At 39.5% G+C, this 18,867-nt stretch overlaps 2 protein-coding genes across 4 annotated transcripts in view; both read left to right on the top strand.

The window, feature by feature from the left end:
• SEC24A (SEC24 homolog A, COPII coat complex component) overlaps window positions 1–3,464 on the top strand; it is a 35,176-nt gene extending 31,712 nt beyond the window's left edge. For both annotated transcript variants that reach the window (XM_083428786.1, XM_083428785.1), the window contains exon 23: window positions 337–3,464. In XM_083428786.1, the coding sequence (XP_083284912.1) occupies window positions 337–451 (115 nt within the window). In that variant the 3' untranslated portion in view covers window positions 452–3,464. The remainder of the gene's footprint in view (window positions 1–336) is intronic.
• Window positions 3,465–6,954: 3,490 nt separating this feature from the next.
• On the top strand, window positions 6,955–18,582 carry CAMLG (calcium modulating ligand). 2 transcript variants are annotated; one of them, XR_014508442.1, is made up of 5 exons: window positions 6,955–7,497; window positions 10,933–11,384; window positions 12,655–12,720; window positions 15,318–16,364; window positions 16,404–18,582. XR_014508442.1 is itself a non-coding variant. In XM_083428955.1 (4 exons), exons 1-4 carry the CDS (start codon window positions 7,320–7,322, stop codon window positions 15,498–15,500), a joined length of 879 nt encoding a protein of 292 aa, XP_083285081.1. In that variant the 5' UTR covers window positions 6,955–7,319; the 3' UTR covers window positions 15,501–18,582. The 2 variants fall into 2 exon arrangements, 1 of the variants encoding a protein (XP_083285081.1); XM_083428955.1 differs by having other exon boundaries at window positions 15,318–18,582.
• Window positions 18,583–18,867: the final 285 nt, after the last annotated feature.

Here is an 18,867-nt window from a genome sequence, read left to right as displayed (position 1 = left end):
AGACCCTAAGTACTTAACTGAAATGGCCAGTCTTGTGGCATCCATGGAATTCCCACACAAGCCAGTAGTTCCCTTCCATTTCAATAGCAAGAACAGCTACAGGGCTGTCCCAGGTGCTGCCATGAATGAAGAAGTGTTTGCTTCCTCCGATCCATGTATGTATCAGAGTTTGTGCCCATGCAAACAGCATGAGCATCTTTAATGCTGTAGATTCCCGACATGTTAAACAAAATAGATTTTGCTTTTATCAGACAATTCACATTGTAAATATTTTCTAGGAATGACGCATTAAACAGTGTTGACGCTCATGAAATTCTGTTTGCTTTTATTTTTAAGGGATGAAAGTCCATGGAAACCAAGTTTCCTGCAAAATATGATAGAAGACAGAACAGAATCTGCATTATCGTACTATGAGTTCCTTTTGCATATTCAGCAGCAAGTGAATAAATGAGCCCCTTTCAAAGGACCCTTCCTGCATACAGAACACTTGTGCTTGTAATGCTCCTATAGTTCTTGGCCTGATGCAGTTGATGAGAATCTCACTGTGATTTTCAGAAAGGAAGGAAAAACAAAGCAAATAAAGGACCACCAAATCTTGTACTTCAAACAATTAAAATCCATTTGAACATGTTGGATGCCTTTTTAATTTGCTGCAGAATGTTTCACTGTAAGTAGCATTATAAAGGCAATATTGAAGAGCTGAACCTTTATACAAGATTTTTTTTTTTGTTCAAAATAGTATGTTTCTAACTTTTTGTTTTGTTTTTCTGCTTTGTTTTGCTGCTATATTTCAAACCTCCCAAGACTGAGTTGCAGGGAAACTATATTGTCTTGATTTATACAATATGTATCACTAATTTTTTAAAAAATACATTTTTAAAGAAGCAATGAAACAATACGTTGTGAACAAAATATTTAATGAACTTGGTTTCTAGTGCTTTTCAAAATGGATTATGATAAACAAGGCAGAGTAAACGTGAAGGGATCTGGCTGGATTTAAATGAATATGAAACAATTCATTTAAAAAGCTTTAAGATGCACCAGTATTCTAGTACCTGAAAGAACCATGAACTTGCACTATGTCCATTGAGAATTATAATCACATGGCCTGAATCGCCTACAAAAATGGTGACCATGGATTCTTGTCTTCGATAGTAACATGATGTGTGTAAGTCTTAATTCATTAATTGAAAGTAAATAGGGGAACAGACTGTCCAATCAAAAGTCATGGATTGCATTTGATTAAGTATAAAGTCACATTTTTATATTCAGTTAAGATTTTTAATACGAGTGCTTAATGGTGACACTAAGCCATAATCATCACGTTAAAAACAGTGTTGAGTAACTTGTCTAAAATCCAGATGAGCATCTAACATGCTGCCATTTAAAATTGAAAAAATGCAGGGAAGAATTTTTGTGGCTTTAATGGGAAAAGATTTCAGAAATCCCACTTAATAGGCAAGAATCCCAAGTACTGCATAGCATAAGCAAGAATAATAAATGTTAGTTTTACTCATACCCAGGAAACTACTGTGAAATAAATCATGGCAAACAGCATTAGTGTTTTTATGTAGATTACCACACAAGCAGCCAGCATTAGTATCATCCTTCATCCATGGTAGAACTTCAACTTGTAGTTGTCTTGGATTTCTATTTTCTCTCGCACCTCTTCTCCTCTCCCAAGAAAAGTGGATCGGAAATATATTTCCATTACACTTCTTCCTTGGTGTTCCTTTTGTGGAATGATACTTTGCAGCCATTTTTTCAGACCGTTGCTTTTGTTCAGTTATAGAAGATTAACTGAAATGTCCTCAGTGACGGGCATGGGTAAGCATTACATGCACAAAAAGCCACTAAAGTTCTCTAAAGAACTGTGGTGTTTATAAACCAGCATTTCGAATCGGAATACCAACTCTTATCTACTGCTAACAACATTGTCTGCTAATCTATCCAGTGTGTCAGAGTGGTCTATAAAAAGTTGCTTATAGAATTGTTTATTTTCATGTTACAGGTGTGGGGGGGGAATCTCCCTCTTCAAAAGGGATTAAAATACCTGTTGAAATCTGCAAAAGAGAAGTTCCTTATTGCTGGTGTCATTCTTTTTTTAAAGTAGTAATTCAGTTATGGAAGTTGCTATCAAGAATGATATGCACATTTTCAGCATGTGATCATAATGCAGTGCGTGCTTGTGAGTACTGGAAATCAAAACCTGAATATTATTATTTTGACCATAGTTCCATTGACTCTTCTAAACAAAAGTGTACAAAATATACCAAGAACAATTTGTGCATAGATTGTGTGCTTAGATTATTTTTCTGGCTCAGGCACAGGTACTGTGCATGGATAACAAATGCATCCAGCACCCCTTGGGTGAATAACTGCTCCCTATGCTGCACACATAATATTTTGAACAGATAACTGGTGTCACCAGGCTTGACTGCACTCCTTGGGGTGGTGGGAGCCCTTAAATGTAGCACCATGCCCAGCTATCTCCTGTGCACAAAAATACTTAGTTTGAAGAGTGTGTCATGGGGTGTGTGTATTTCAAACGTGGTTTCACTTTATGTCAGACAGGATGATAGGCCTTGACTGAACTAGCCTAACTGAGGGAGAAAGTGATTTCAAGAATAAATCCCTAATCTCCACCTCTTTAACAAAAATAAAAAGGATGATGAGCACATTATACTGTCTGGATAGGAATGCTTTTTAGAATGTTCATACTCTTTTTTGCAATATTGAATTTTCTAATTTTCCTCATGATGGACAAAACTACATCTGCTTCAAGTTGTACTCCTTTTTTAATAATAGGGATTGCAGGGCAGACCCATGTGTAAAATTGCCTATGCTGTACTTTTACTTACAACTGTCTCTTTTAAGATCTGTCACAACTTAACTAGGCAAGAATGGCCCTGATGCTTCCATCTTAGCATGGCAGTTCACAACAGATGTTCTCTATTTTTCTAGTTTTAAGATTTTTAAACAATTTAGTATGATTGATGGATATGTTAAATTCAGTCAGCATCAAAACCATCCATTTTAATTAGCCTTTACATTTCTGTAATTTCATAATTTGCAATAATGATGAGGTTTATTTTTATTCAAAATTAATTTAACAGAATATATAATCATACAGAATGTGAAGGGACCATCAAATGTGACATAAAGCTTCTGTCCACCAGTTACAGATTAAATCCTTACGTAGTAAATTTGATTTTGTAAAGTAGTGTAAAATATTGTAATATTAATCCTTGTTTTCTGAACTCAGACATTGATATTCGGTGTGAAATTGTAAACCATGCTCTTCTGAAATTGGAGGCAAGGTTTTACTTGTTCCCCTTTTTACAGTTTGTAATTTTCACTGTTTTATTCCTGTATAAAGTCATTTGTAACACATGCAAATGCTTATTTTAGCTGTGCTAATTTATCAAATTTGGCTACTCAATAAAATTAATTGAAAGAGCTCACACAGAACTTCATCAGTCCTTTTTACAAACAGAAGTTGGACGCCACAGGAAACTTGGCAGTGTTAGTGCCATAGCCAGGCTTGAAGCCAGACTGGAATGGATCAAAGTAATCAGTTTCCTACCAAGTACAGTGGTACCTCGGGTTAAGTACTTAATTCGTTCTGAAGGTCCATTCTTAACCTGAAACTGTTCTTAACCTGAAGCACCACTTTAGCTAATGGGGCCTCCCACTGCCTCTGCACAACCACCATGCGATTTCTGTTCTCATCCTGAAGCAAAGTTCTTAACCTGAGGTACTATTTCTGGGTTAGCAGAGTCTGTAACCTGAAGCGTCTATAAACTGAAGCATCTGTAACCCGAGGTACCATTGTATGCCTGAAGCTGGACTGCCACCACCTTCCTGATTACCTTGCCCCAAAAGGAAATATTCACCATTGGGCAATAGATTAACACTTCTGGAACCAAGTAGGTTTTCTTGAGGAGATGCATCACTGCCTCCTCTATGACAGGGGGTACTCCTCACTCTCTATTGAAGAATTAATCACTTCCTGAGCCCACCTAATCAACTCCCTGCAGCTAGCTCTAAGAAGCCAGAATCAGCAAGGGACAATGAGACCTGTGGTCAGCTACACCTCTAAGCAGCTTGCCCACACCCTTAGGTTGCAATAATCTAAACTGATCCAGTGCTCCAGATGCCTTAGTTGGACTTAGTGTACCCACGAGGATACTGCCTACCACCCTATTCACAAAAAGTTACAAGTAGAGAGTCATTAGTGCACATAAAGGAGCTTAAAAGCAAATGTCTTCATTATATAACACACACCAGGAAAAACTAAAAGTTTGTTTAGGAGGTGGTATGGGCATTGGCACAACACTTATTTAGAAGGAGGGGAGGAATGAAGGATAAAAAATGAGCAAGTAAAAGCATAATTGCTTCATATGTTGTACAAATGTTAACGCGGCAGTCCTCTGCTTGCTTATTTGGATTACAGCCACTGAATATAATGTAAACATGCATAAGATTTGGGGGTGCATGGATTTTACAAAATCTCAGGAAAGAGCGTTTACAATGGCAAGGTATATTTCACCAAAACTTTAAAAACAACCAGAAACTATCAGGTGTGCACAACCCCCACAAAAAGACATGTCATGACACCCTTGGCACCCATTTGATGCCTATAATGTATAACAACTCTACTGCTGTCTTTTGTTTAATTGAAAAGCATGGGTTTAATGCAATTTATGAATGTTATCCTCTAGCTGTAAGGATTTCTACATTTAGGAAACAACCAGTCTATAATAGTATAGCAGAATGGGACAGCATTCCTTACTTGTGTAACCATAGAAGTGTGAGTAGAAGACTTGTGTGTTTATGCAGAGATTGCTGGTGGGGGTGGTGAGTGCAGCAAACAAAAAGAACCCCTAATTGGTTTTGAGGATCTAAAGAGCAGTGGAAAGAAAGTAGAATGGGAAAACATGGAATTACGTAAATGGAAGGTGCCTGAGTATGTCTTTTTGTGTTATCTTTGGAACACATTTACACAATGACACAGCCACTTTCTCAAATTACTTGTCAAGGCTTTAGAACTTCTAAAATCACCCTTCAAGAATTCAAGTAAGAATGGTGAGGTCCCTTTTATATTCAGACAAAAATATGGTGATCTCTAAATCAAAATATTGCAATTACAAAGGTGTGACAAAACAAATTTAAGCCACCAAAGAGGTGGCTAAGTGTGACATGTTTTATTGCAACAGTAGGGTTTTGAAATGGGAACTAATATTTTAACTTCTAAGTTATTAGAAATGATCTCACTTGCTATACTTTTTTCTTTTATCCATATGACGACACTGTCTGTAAATGACTTCACTGTTGTAGTTAAGTGTTCCTGTAAATGTGTATGTGCTAGTCTTTTTGTAAGCAGAGGGAATTCATGGTTCTGCCTGAGGAGGGAGAATATGAACCATAGAAAAATATTTCTCCTAACAGTACTAGGAAGACTGATGCTGTAGTAAGTTTATTAGTACAGTGGTACCTCGGTTTACGCACGTAATCCGTTCCAGAAGTCCGTTTTTAAACCAAGGCGTGCTTTCCCTAATGAGGCCCTTCCACTGTTCGGATTCCGTTCTTAGCTGAGGTAAAGTTCGCAAACTGGGACACTACTTCTGGTTTTGCGGAGTTCATAAACTGAATAGTTCATAAACAGGGCTGTTCTTAAACCGAGGTACAGCTGTATAGAATTGTAGAGTTGGAAGGGACACAAAGGGTCATTGAGTCCAGCTCCCTGCAATGCAGGAATCACTGCTAAAGAATTCCTGACAGATGGCCATCCAACATTTGAGGTTTTGGTCTACCACCTTCCCAGGTAGTCTGTTCCACTGTCAAACAGCTCTCACCATCAGAGGACTTTGTCTATCTGCAAAACAGCTCTTAGGTTTGGAACTCCAAACAAGATGTCAGAAAGCATGGTTTAATTCTAACAGTGTCATTTTTAACACTCCATAGTAAGGAACACTTTATTATATTTTAAGTGCTAATGTTTATGATTTCACATGTCAAATTCTGGAGAGTCTGCTTTAGATTTTGTTAGGGTTGTGAAAGAGTAAAGAGATTAATGTATATTTTGTAATTTTGTGCATGAGAAATCTCTTTATATGCATTGCATAGCTGAGTCAGTTTACACTTTGAGCCTTGGAACAATCTTAGATTCCTTAACTAAATACAGCTCTTCCTGCTTTTATCTTGGAGAAGTCCCCCAGACATCCAGGTGTTTTTAGACACCCGTGATAGGAGAGGGAGACAAAACCTTGTATGTGTGTACTTACTGCTCTGTTTAATATATGTTTCCATAAAAGACCACAAGCTTCCATGAGAGATGTGCTATGATTAGCAGGCATTTTCTCGAAGACCAAATAAAAAAGCTAAGAGCTATGAAAACGGGATCTGAATGAGACAAACCCTTAAAATATGGGCAAGTTATCTGTATTTCCTCAGATAAAGGTGCACGTTGCTCAAAATTTATTAAAAGGGAATATTAGTTTTAAAGGAGCAAAATGGGTGCCTGGTGATTTTTCTTGAAAGAAAACAAAAGGCTGTTTAAAAAACGAAGAAAATAAACACTAAAATTTGTGTTTCAATATGAGAAAGGCAAAAGTAAAAATCGATATACAATAGCTGTTGGTAGTTGTTCGTTCATAAATTGAGAGCAGGCTATTCAGCTTGGATGCTGAGCTAATAAATGTTAACTCCAAAAGTAAATCCGATTGTGGACCTCTGGTGCTTACTCCCAAGTGCATAGGATTTGCAGACTACATTTCCTCTAGTAACTGTCGTATTTTTCTGTGTCACTCCCCCAAATACATTTGTAGAGTCAGGTTTGAAGATGCCACCATCTCCTGCATTAGGACAAATGCTACAGCGTGGAGCGATTGTGACACCCACCCACCCTTGCTGTATGAGGTCATTGCATACTCCTCATCCCCGCCCCGGCGCTATCAATGCCTCTCCCTCCAGCGCGCATGCGCAAGCACTTCTTCGCGAGGCTGCTTTCGCCATCTTTGCGAAGGGCGCCATCCTCCAGCGAAAACAGCCTCAGGTTACGAGCCCGTCGAGGGGGTTTGCCGTAAGCTCTCGCGGTTACAAGTAAAAGCCTGTCCCCACAACCCGCATCCAAGATGGCGCCGCTCGTGCCACCGGCTGGAGGCGGTACCTAAAATGGCGGCGCCGGCGGCGCATGCGCGTTAGCGAAGGGTTGTCAGTTGGGGCCTGGCCGTTCCCCATTGTGTGCCTGCTGCGGAGAGGAAGCTCGAGGGCTTTTCGCTGCTGCTGCTGCCGCCGCCGCCTCTGTGCTGCTAGGGATGGAGACGGAGCCTCTGGAAGGAAACGGCGGCGGCCATGAGGGTCCTAAGACGACTTCGGCCACGGCCCCCGCACTCACGGCCTCTCAGCGCCGGGCCGAGATTCGCCGGAGGAAACTGCTGATGAACTCGGAGGATCGGATCAACCGGATCATGGGCTTCCACCGGCCAAAGGCGGGTGAGGACGGGGCGTGGCTTTGGGGGGGGCGGCTTTTGACTGCGCTGGGCATCCCCTGCCTTGCCAGGGCGCTTATGAACGACCTCCTTCCTTCCTTGCCGGGGGTGGGAGCTCAACGCGCGCCTCTCTTTCCCCCTCACGTCCTCCTCTCCTTCCCGAACAATGGGATAACATAGTCCGTATATTAACAAACTAATCTGATCGCTCAAAATGACGCTGCCCCTCCTCGCCGAGCGATATATCGCATTCGTCTTATTTGAGGTGCTTCCCCCCTACTCTCCTTTTCAGTAAAGGTGCTTTGTTTGAAGATAAATCAAGTTCTTTCATGCGATCCAAGGATGTCTGTTTCAGCATTGAAAATGGTCACACCTGCCTCTACGTCCTTTGGGAAGAACAGATCATGCACAATTTATAAACTAAAGTGTGTTTCGTTCAGGATTTGTGCTTCCATTTGCAATGGAGAATGCTGAACGCTCTTACATTTGACGCGAAAGTGCCAACAAACCATGCTGAATCATTTCAATACTTATTACTGAATGAAATCAATATTTTTTTTCATAATTCTATTCTCTGAAACATTTTTATCCCACCTGTTGCTTATTTATTCACTCAATTTATTAGTTTTTAGGGATGACATATGAGTTTAAAACAGCTATTACCATCAAGAAGCCCTGGGTGGGTGTATCCTTGCAATAAGCTTGCAACGTCTGACTGCGCAAGAGCTTTATGTGAGAGAACTTTGAGAGTACAGGAATTTGAATCTTTCTGCTCCTTTAACCCTAACCAGTATAACTCGCTGACTGGTCTCTCTCCTGTTATGTATCATTTAGATAATGTTTCCAGTTCACAATATAACTTGTAACACTTGTTTGCCTTGTGTTGCCATTTTTAAATGTGGAACTGAGACCATGGTGATTTGCCTACTGCTTGCATAATGAATCTTTGTCATGTTCCTTGATTTCCTATTGAATATGTAGATAGTTTTATTAATGTGCTGTGCTTCTGGCTGTATTTAAAAGCAGAGAATGTAACTTAACACTTAGGTGGGGAAGCTGTACAGTAGCTCCTGCTTTTAGTACTTTTTGGTCAAGAAGAGGAGGAAGTCAGTTGTGGAAATCACAACTCATTAGAGCTTGCAGGTGTTTACGTGCTTTGATTCTTTCTGTGTTCTTCCAGTACTCTTTAATATTTTCAGAGCTGAGATTCCACAGTATGTATTGGTGCCATGCTCTTCCTTCTAGTGTGTCTGAAATATTGGAGATTGAAATTGTTTCTTTCTAGTTTAAGGGTGCTAGTAATCCTCTGAAGAAAGATGACAACTTGAAGCACTTAAGAGTCCCTGAACCAGGTGTTGCTAAAGCTTTTTTGTCCCATGGGTCACATTCAGTATCGGCCAAACCTCTAGAGGCTACAGGTCAGCACTGGATGTGGCCACCCCATACCCTCACTCATGCACACTTGCATGTGTGTACTTTGCTCTCAGCTGATTTGTGCAGATTAGCTAAGGATCATCCAAGTATTATTGGTCATCAAAGTATTGGTCTGAAGGCCAGGGAGAGGGTGATTTTCATTCCCATCAGGTTTAGAGCTTTCTATCATTGTAGCACCTTTACCAGTATTTTTTTTTCTAGAAAAAGAGTTGCAGGAACACCCACTTTTTTTTTAAGTTGAGCTTTTTTTAGGGGAAACCAAAGCTGACGGCGGGGGGGCAGCCACCCCTGTGCTAAATGAGGGTTTAGCACTGCTTCCTCCCCACAAACATGCCCTCCTTCCTTCACTTCTTCCTGGCCAACACTAAGGGGAACAAATACTTCATTTTAGATTAACCACAGTTTAGTTTGCTGTCCAAACCCTGAACTATGGCTGATCTTAACTATGGTTAACTATCTTAACACAGTTTGACTGAGCTTGGATGACATGAGAAGCTGTGACTAATAAAAAATGGAAAGCTCTGGGAGAGGTTTGGTGAAAGCATGTGAGCCTGGGAGAAAGATAGACTTGCTTTCGCAACGCTAAACTGTGGGTTAGTGTTCTGTCCAAACTAACCCATTATGGTCAGCTTTCTCCTTGGCAGGCTTTGTGACTTTTCATATGTGTGCTATAAAGCAGTTTTGGAAAGCCTATAGAATGGTGTTTTTAATTATTCTGTCACAGTTCTTGGAAAAAAGAGGCATGAAATGTTTACACATTTAAAAGAGTAAAGATCGCATTTCTGGTTTGTACTTTTGTTCTTCCTTCTACAGTTTGTAGTCACAAATCCTTCTTGGTATGACTTGTTTCTCTCCAAACCACTGTTATATGCAAAATGAGTTATTTAAAGAGCTTTGGCAAAAAGTCTCTCTGCAATCAATCTATTTGACTCAGGAAAAAATATGTGTGGAAAATTTATTATTTGGTTATTTGGCCTCGATAAACTACTGTAATTGGAATGGAACCAGAGGAAAGCACATGGAATGGAGTTGGTAGAAGTAACCACTCTAGCTTCATGAAAATCTGCTCTTGAGGATTAGGGAATACTTTTGGTTGGAGTGGGCTGTAGTGCAGGGGGATGAAGGTGGGAGAGGAGATCCCCCCAAATTAGGTGGAGACATGAGCTCTGATTGTGAAAGTTGCTTCTATCTGACTTTTTAAAAAATTCTGCTGTCCACATAGTATGAAAATTAAACCAGCAATAAAACACAAGCAGCGCAATCTTTTTTAAAATTACCACTGAACGACTAGTCCTTGTGTTTCTTTCAAAAGCCAGCAAGTAACTTGTCCTGTGTCCTTTTGAAGGGAGCTGTTTTGTAGGCTGAGGTATGCAAGGGAAAAGGCACCAACTCTTAGTATCTTTTTGAAATGGCATTATGCTTTATTTTTATTTATTTAATAAAAGTATGCCCTACCCCTTTGCCATATGACTCTCCAGGACAGTTTACTGTAATAAAACACATAAAGCAACCAGTAGTTCAAACTCATAAAACAATCAGTATAAATAACTAAATCATTGGCTATCTGTCAGTAGATCACTGCACAGGCCAGTTCCTTAATACGCAAAGACCTGAAAGAAACAGCAGGTATTTAGCTGGGGCAGGAAGGGGGAGTGTCATTAAGCTCAATGTGAAAAATATATGCCATTCTTCTTTGACCCCTGTTTTCCTTACAGTGCTTAGTTCCACAGCTACATGGCCTAGGACCTTAGTCTGTAGGGATCCACTACCAGTTTATGACCTGATCTGAGATGGTCACAACAGCAGCCCTACCACTGTACAAATATATGGTAAAAAATATATATATGGTAAAAAAAAGTAATAAGAAGAAAATGTTCTCCAGATGTGTGTTTTGGTTTAAAGTGGGTCCCAGGTTTGAAAACATGGAAGACTACTAGCCTAGGTCTTGTAGGGTAACCTACAATATTTAGCATAGTGACTCCTTTCTTTTTTGCCTCCTCTTTAGATGATGACAGCCATTCAGAATCAAAACTTCAGCTGGAACAAGATAAGCCAAGCACCCTTCCCACTCCTGTTTCCAAACGGGTTGTCCTAGGTGACACTGTTTGCAGTTTGGCAGGAACAGCCGACCATGCAAGCAGTGCAATAGAGCACAAGGGAGAGAAAAAGGACTTGTTTAGCATAACTCCCGAGGTTGGAAATGATGGCACTGGCGAGCTCCGACAGCGCAGCAGAGGGGATCTGATGGAGGTTCCGCAGAGAGCACCTCGCCACGGGTTAGACCAGTATCTCTCGAGGTTTGATGAAGCGATGAAGTTAAGAAACCAACTTATCAGTGAGAAGCCAAGCCAGGAAAATGGAAATGTAGTGGAGGAATTTGATTCCTTCCGCATTTTTAGATTAGTGGGGTGTGCTCTACTTGCCATTGGAGTTAGAGCTTTTGTCTGCAAATACTTGGTGAGTAAAGAAAAGTCTTAGTAACTTAGTACTTCTTGTTTATTTGACCTGGTTGCCTTACCGATTAGCCCAGAAAGTTTGACAGTGGAATTTGCATTTGGCAGATAAGGAATTTATGCTGAGAAAAGTAATAACTTTCCCTAAGCCCACCCATCAAGTTCATAGCTAAGTAGAGATTTGGATTTAGGCCCAAATCCATAATTCTGTCCACTCTTCAACAGTGGCTTGTCCTAAGTAGTGATGATTGAGCAGTGATTATTTTAAGACACATGGTGTTTGGCAAGAGGATCAGAACCACAAGAAATTGTAAGCCCTGGCCTAGCAAAAGCATCAAGAAATTACTGTACCTTGGTGCTCTTCTGTATTGACAATAATTAAGCTATGGGTAGCCCTGGAAGCCCAGGACTGCCAGCAGTGTTGTTTGCTTTTCAGGCTGTGCCAAGTACTGTTCCAGTCTATGCAAATGGTGCTAAAACACAGCTGACAATTTACTAGCCAGTGATAACATTTAATAGTGGAACAAACGTGGCCTTATGCATGAAGCTTAACTACAAAATATGCCTAGGTTTCGCCTTGTCTTAATCCTGTTGTGAGCTAATGAAGCAGCCTGTCCAAAGCAATTGGGCTAAAGTTTTCTTGCCATCAGAACCCTTAAGGAAGATGTAGCCATCTGATTTTAGGACTGAGGTCAAGTTGGCAAGATATGGACACAAATTCCTAGACATCAAAAATGAAGAAGACTGCTTTCTTAAGTTACTTAATCATCTGTCAAAAATCATACAAAACAATTCAAAGATTTCGAGATTCCCAGGCTCGTTTTTATGGGAACTGGATAATCAGCAGAAAAGCATTTCCTAACTATATAAAGTGCAATGCCTAATCATTGCTACTATCAAGTGGCTTAAAATTATTCAAAAGTAAATTTGAATGTTATTGTTTAATTATGTGCAAGGATGATTATTTACTGAATGATTCATATGAAAGTTTTCCTTGGGGACTTTTTGAATGCACATCTTCCTAGACATTACTATAGCACTCTAACTGGTCTGTACCAGTACGTTAGATATATGTTAGTGACTTCTCTGGATCTTCCTTAAATATAAATTCAGTCTGTTTTGACAGTGGTGCTTTGAAATTTGGTTATCTTCTCTATATTTTCCAATCAATTGGTTGAAACACTTCGTAGACTATTTCCTTGAAATAATGTAGCAAAGTGAATTTCTTGTTACTACTTTGTTTCATTTAACTTCTTTGTTTTTTCCCCCCACAGTCAATATTTGCTCCATTTCTTACCTTACAGCTTGCATACATGGGGTTGTCAAAGTATTTCCCAAAGGTAAGACCTTTTTTCAGGAGAAATGGATTATCAAAATGTCAAAACTTAATCAAAACTTAAAATAAGATTTGACAGAGAAAGCTCTGTGTTAGAATTTTTTTAGCTTTTATGCAGAATAGCAGATACAGTGGTGCCCCACAAGACGAATGCCTTGCAAGACGGAAAACCCACTAGACGAAAGGGTTTTCCGTTTTTCGATGGGCTTCGCAGGACGAATTTCCCTATGGGCTTGCTTCGCAAGACGAAAATGTCTTGTGAGTCTTGAGATTTTTTTTTGCTCCCCACCCCCTTTTTCTAAGCCACTAAACCGCTAATAGCCTTTTAGCAGCTAATCCGCTAATCCCTTAAGCCTTTAATAGCCGCTAAACTGCTAATAGCGCTAAACCGCTAAGTCGCTAATAGGGTTGCTTCGCAAGACGAAAAAACCGCTAGACGAAGAGACTCGCGGAATGAATTAATTTCACCTTGCAAGGCACCACTGTAATGACAAAACAATGCTAATTTAGGTTTATCAGCAATTGTTTGCATTTTGTGTATATACATTTTGAATACTTGAGAGTAGTCAGCTACAGAGACAATGCATAAACTCTTCAGTACTGAGCATCTTCATGGGTGTAAGTTACATTCAACTTTAGAATACCTTATTTCTGAGTAAACGTGTTTTGGACTGTGATTCTAGGCACGCTTACCTGGGAGCCACTCTCTGAACTCCATGCAGCTTACTTCTGAATAGAAAAATACAGGAATGCTCTGTAAAATGGGCTAACCTGTTGATCTTGCCCTTACCTGGAAGTCACCATCTATAAGCTTGGTGGCATCGTTATTGTAAAATAGACTTTGTCAGACTTCAGGTCCAGGGTACCAAACTCCCATTCTTTTAGGTGCATATTGCGACAGGGAATTTCATTAGCGTGAGCAGTTTTCTGAGCTCTGGGCACAATATTGCTCCTAAAATTTCAGATTAAAACTGCAGAGTTGAAGGAAAGGAGGACCTTTTTCTGCCTCCCCACTTCCAGCTACTCTCTGAAGACTAGAGAAGAGACCCTCTTAAGACTATTAAGGGGATGGGCAGGGGAAGGACTAGACCATGTGAAAAATGAACATAATATTTGTATTGTTATAAAAAAGCATGCCTAGACATTCCATTGTTGTGCCCATAACCTAGATTTAAGGTGCCATTTAGCTCCTAGCTTTCATATCCCAGTTTCTAACACTGACCAGGCCACATATTGTGGCAGATTTCTCAGAGGCTTTTTGTAGCATAGGCCATGTATTTTCATCTTGAGATTTTCTTACGGCATTGGCAATAATATTTATGTGACAGAGTGATCATCTGAATTCTAACTGGGAAGAAAATTCCCCTTGATTGAATAGGTCACATTTCTGTTGGTGTATGTAGGATTGCAGATGGTTTGTAAAAGAAAAGCACAATGTTTACTTGAGCGTTGTCTCTCCCCCACCATGTTTTGTGACTGTGAATCCAGTGAACTAATCACTTTTCTGCAGATTACTTTTGAATAACTTTTGTGGGAGATGTTGGCTTTCTTGATTTATATCAGGGGCAGGGAACCCTTTTTAGCCTGAGCACCGCATTCCTGTGTTGGCAGCCTTCCAGATGCCAAAAGTGGGCAGAGAAACAGACGTGGCATGTACCTTTGTAGGGAAGGTGACATTCCAGCCACACATAACAGCCAGATGTTTCTAATTACACAAACCTCTCTCTATCTTCCATCCAGGCAAGCGAGGTGCATCATTGTAGTCCTAGCTAGGCAGAAGTGCTTGAGGGAGGGCACAGATCATGACTCATGAGGGGTGAATTTAAAGGCCTTGCAGAATTTTAAAGGCCTTGAATTTGAGACCCTGGGCATGAGGTTTCTGTCCCCTTTGCTTTACATTTTTGCCCAGGGATTGGCGCACAGCCTCATGTCGTCTTCTCACCTTTTAGTGTATTGATCAAATATCTTACTTTTCTTTCAAGCTGGTGACATTTTCAGCTAACTTTCCTTTGCTGTCATCATTGTTTTTGTGACAGTTGTATTGAGTGAAACATGAGAATTACCAAATGTGGATGACAAGGGACTTATTAAGTAACAATTAGTGGACAAAAATCCCTTTTAGTATAGACAACTGGCAAGCAAATGTAATGGAACTTTGAAGAAAGGAACAATTTCCAGTGTGATAACACCGTTTCCAGGTCCCAAAGTCATTACTTCATCACTGTAGCCTCTGCCCTTGCCTGATGAATGTAAGAGAATAGCACCAGCTGCTATTTGTGAACAGAAAGAGCTCATCATAATAGAAACAAGCAACCAAGATTACAGGAAAATACCTTTGAGATGCTTTTTTAAATGCACTTTGAGAGGTGTATGGTAGAATATTAGGTAACCTTATGAAATGTATTATTATTAATTATTATTATTATTAATTAATTGAATTTATATACCTCCCTATACCCTGGGGGTCTCAGGGCAGTTCACAGAATAAAATCAAGATATAAAACCATAAAATACCTAATACAAATAAATGTATTAAAGCTCTGATATGGTGCTTAAAGATGAAAGCTGTGAAAAACGAAGTAATTTTTATTTCTTATACAGAGTGAAAAGAAAACGAAGACCACGGTATTGACTGCTGCTCTTTTACTGTCTGGGATCCCTGCAGAAGTGATTAGTCGTTCCATGGACACTTACAGCAAAATGGGGGATGTTTTTACAGACCTTTGTGTCTATTTCTTTACTTTCATCTTCTGCCATGAACTGCTTGTGTTTTTTGGTTCCTGAAGTGCCATGATAGCTGTGGAACCTGGTGTAATACTTCAGCTGGACTGCGTCACTCTTGATTTCATACATGCCTCTGGATATATAAACAGTGTTAACCCTATATCCAATACTTGGTTCAGTGCAGCTTAAACATACTTTGATAGGGAAGAGCTTTGAAGTCCCGGCTTTGAAGCTGAATTGGTAGATTTTGAGTACAGTGCAGAGTGATCTCAGATATGGACGGTCAGATGCAAATATTGGTCAATGGTCCAGTGACACACTTTTCTGTAAAACTGAAATGTGTCCTTTCTTTCCACCACCCCAATTAAAAGGAATCACCCTGAAACTGTAACCTTTCCATTTGGCTCTATGATTTGAGAGCACAGTGCAGCTGAGGTCTCCTACTTGAATAGAATTATGTTAGTCTTTATGGGTGAATCCAAGGATTCCATGAGCAAAACTCAACTCATCAGACGCTCCTGCTGGAGGAAAGGTGTGTGGGGGGGTGATTTTTGTGTTCCTTCTATACCAGAGGGCTGGGGATTCTCCAGAACTTGCGGGGGTGACACAGGAGGAAATGGAGATCAGAAAAATTGTTACCCTCTCCCTTTTCCCAGCAGGAATCTCTGATGGGTCTATGTTTTTTCTCCAAATGGATCTTTCTGTTCATGGAAGGAATGCTCTGAATACAAGCTTATCATAGGAATATCCTATTTTATTAGCTTATATCCCTCAATTCATGCATTTTAGCAGTCAGGATAGTCTTACCAAAATACGGCCAGCGCCAAGATTGATTCTACAATAGAATTAGGCCGGATATAAGTCATCATTTTATGTCTTCCTTAAATGGGGTAGTATTTTCTTTGTTTTCTTGTAGTTAGGGAGGTTTGATTTTAGGATGTGAATGCAAGAGCTAAGACGAAGCAGTGAAATTCAACTTCTTTATGTGTTCCCATTAAGCATTCATTGGGTGATATCAAACAATCATACTCAAAGTAGACTCATTAAAATCAGTGGATTTTAGTCCTTCATTTCAGTTAGCCTACTCTTGAGTCTGACTTCCATTGGATATTGCCTGTTATCTTTTTTTTTACCTAACTAGGAAACTTAATTACTTGTGTTTACATGATCTAATGCAATATACAGCATTAGTGCAGATTTAAAAGCTGCTCTCTTGGGTAACTATACTTTCGTACCTAAAAATGTCACAAGTTTTGCTCATTCCTCTGACTTGACAAGTGCTTTTTTTTGTTCATTGTAGTGTAAACTAACACAGGTTTCTGCTTCCTATTTCCTATATCTTCCGTTGCAAGAATATTGCATGTGGAGTCCAGCCTCTTCTGTCTGGACATTCAAGGGATCATTACATTTATCAGTAGCAGGGGGAAAATGTGACTTGTAAGAGTACAGACCAGATTTTAACCATACTTTTAATCAAATTATTAGTCTGTACAGTTGCTTACATGTTCATTTCACATGGGAATGCTGACTCACAAGTAAGTTTTTATAACCCATCTGAAACAGATACTTGAAGCGTCTTCCATCAAAACCATTAGGGCAATTCTAGGTAAATGCTCTTGATTGGTTCATTTCTGAAAGATTCCGTTCTATTGGTCAGTACCATAAAGCAAGTCTTTACTTGGTTTTAGCTGGTGGTCCCTCGTATTTATTTATTTATTTAGAGTTAAGTTCCTTCAGTAAATCACAGTTGTTGTTTACCATTAAAAACAGATTTTATTACTAAAAAATAAATTAAAATAAATTAAGAACCCTATAATATTTAAAGGCTGGTTCAGAGGAAGCCCAGATTAAGAGAGCATGCACACCCAACCTTCCTTTCTCCCTCCCCATCTTTCTCCGCTCTGCTTCAGTGCTGTGTGCAGTGTTTGCGATCCCTGGTTCACTTCTGAACCTGCCACCCTGACAAGTAATTGGCAGCAGGCTTAGGTATTCAGTGAGAAATTAGGCTGGGAGAAATCAGGCTATTATGTAATCGTTCCCTTTATGCTGAAGGATGAGTGGATATTTGCCTGGGACCTTAAGAATTAATGGGAATAAATGTTCTGGAGGTACAGTGGCCATCGTAAACGATAGGTGTTACCCATGTAGCTGTGATCCCCTAAGTTACTGAAATCATTCTGTGATTATAGAGGCTAATGTAGCTTCTCTTTTTAGAGGCGGTCACTTTTTTGTTTCTGTTTTGGATAATCAAAATAAGCTGTTTTCCTTATTTTGCTTCTTTCCTCCGTTACAGTTTTAATACTGCATTCATTGACCCAAGTTTCATTGTTCCAATTGTATCTGTTACATGAAGAAAAGAATTTTTAGAGTAAATATGGATGCACTGGAGACATCTGTGCATTTGGATTGAGGTGTTTGCCATGGCAGTTCCTCGCGCTGAAGACATGATTCTGCTCAGTTTAAAAAACCAACTTTACTCTTTAGCAGTAGGAACTGTTGCGGCAAAAACAGCAAGCAAAGCCCTGTTTGTATCCGAGTTCTTTCCTGGGCATGTATTTCTTTCCTCTCTAGAATTGGGCCATGATATATTCTATTGTGTTCAGTAGACTTTGCACTACGATAAACTCTCAGCATCTAATTGTATATGTTAAGGTCTGACTATATCTCTGTCGACATGTTGAACGGTTCTATTTGAAGCTAATGGATGTAATACAAATGATTCAGAACAATTGCTTTGCAAGTGAGGGCTGAAATTGAGCTGGCATTAATAATTCTATCTGTAAGGAGTGACTGTTGCAGAAATACCGTATCTGCGTCACACCTTCAAAATGCTTTGAAGTTTTCATCATTCCCAACTAATAGTTTCAGAAAGCTGATAGACTTAACCATTAAAACACCTTTCAGCTGGTGTTTCTGAATTTCTTTAATTCATATTTGCCAAGCTGGACTTTTCAACAGTGATAAATCAGTATCAAGTCTAAAATTTAATGGGTAGAATATAGAATTTTCCCATATTGCCCACTTCCGCTATGAAAAGTGATGTATAGGGTGGGGTAGCAGGTGAATAGTAAAAAGGTGTTTTGTATGTGGTTCCTTTTGCAAAAACCTCATTTTGCAAAATCCAATAAACCTCATGTGGTCATGTATGTCCTCCAGTGTAATTATTTCTAGACTGCTTCTATGAAGTCTGTTAACCATTTATTTGTTGGCATGCCTTTGTAATTCATTTTTAAAGACTACTTGGGTTGTCAAGTGTTTTACTAATATATTTCCAATGTTATTTTCATTTCCAACTATAGAGCATATGTTCATGTAACTTATGGACAAGCATGATTTAGAAAGTAAAGAATTAAACACTGCAGCTAGCTCTGTTGAATCTGTTTACACACCACAATAGCAACATGCCATCTGCCAGCTGAACAAGGAC

Source organism: Podarcis tiliguerta (genome assembly GCF_965153285.1).
Source record: "Podarcis tiliguerta genome assembly, chromosome: 2".
Classification (NCBI taxonomy): domain Eukaryota; kingdom Metazoa; phylum Chordata; class Lepidosauria; order Squamata; family Lacertidae; genus Podarcis; species Podarcis tiliguerta.
The sequence above is the reverse complement of the archived record's forward strand: the minus strand, read 5'-3'. Positions and strand labels throughout refer to the sequence as shown.

Bases quoted from the DNA above. Each gene is read 5' to 3' on its own strand.
- CAMLG (XM_083428955.1), top strand. From the start codon at position 7,320: ATGGAGACGGAGCCTCTGGAAGGAAACGGCGGCGGCCATGAGGGTCCT. The intron at 11,385-12,654 runs GTGAGTAAAGAA...TTCCCCCCACAG, and splicing joins CTTTTGTCTGCAAATACTTG to TCAATATTTGCTCCATTTCT. The intron at 12,721-15,317 runs GTAAGACCTTTT...TTTCTTATACAG, and splicing joins TGTCAAAGTATTTCCCAAAG to AGTGAAAAGAAAACGAAGAC.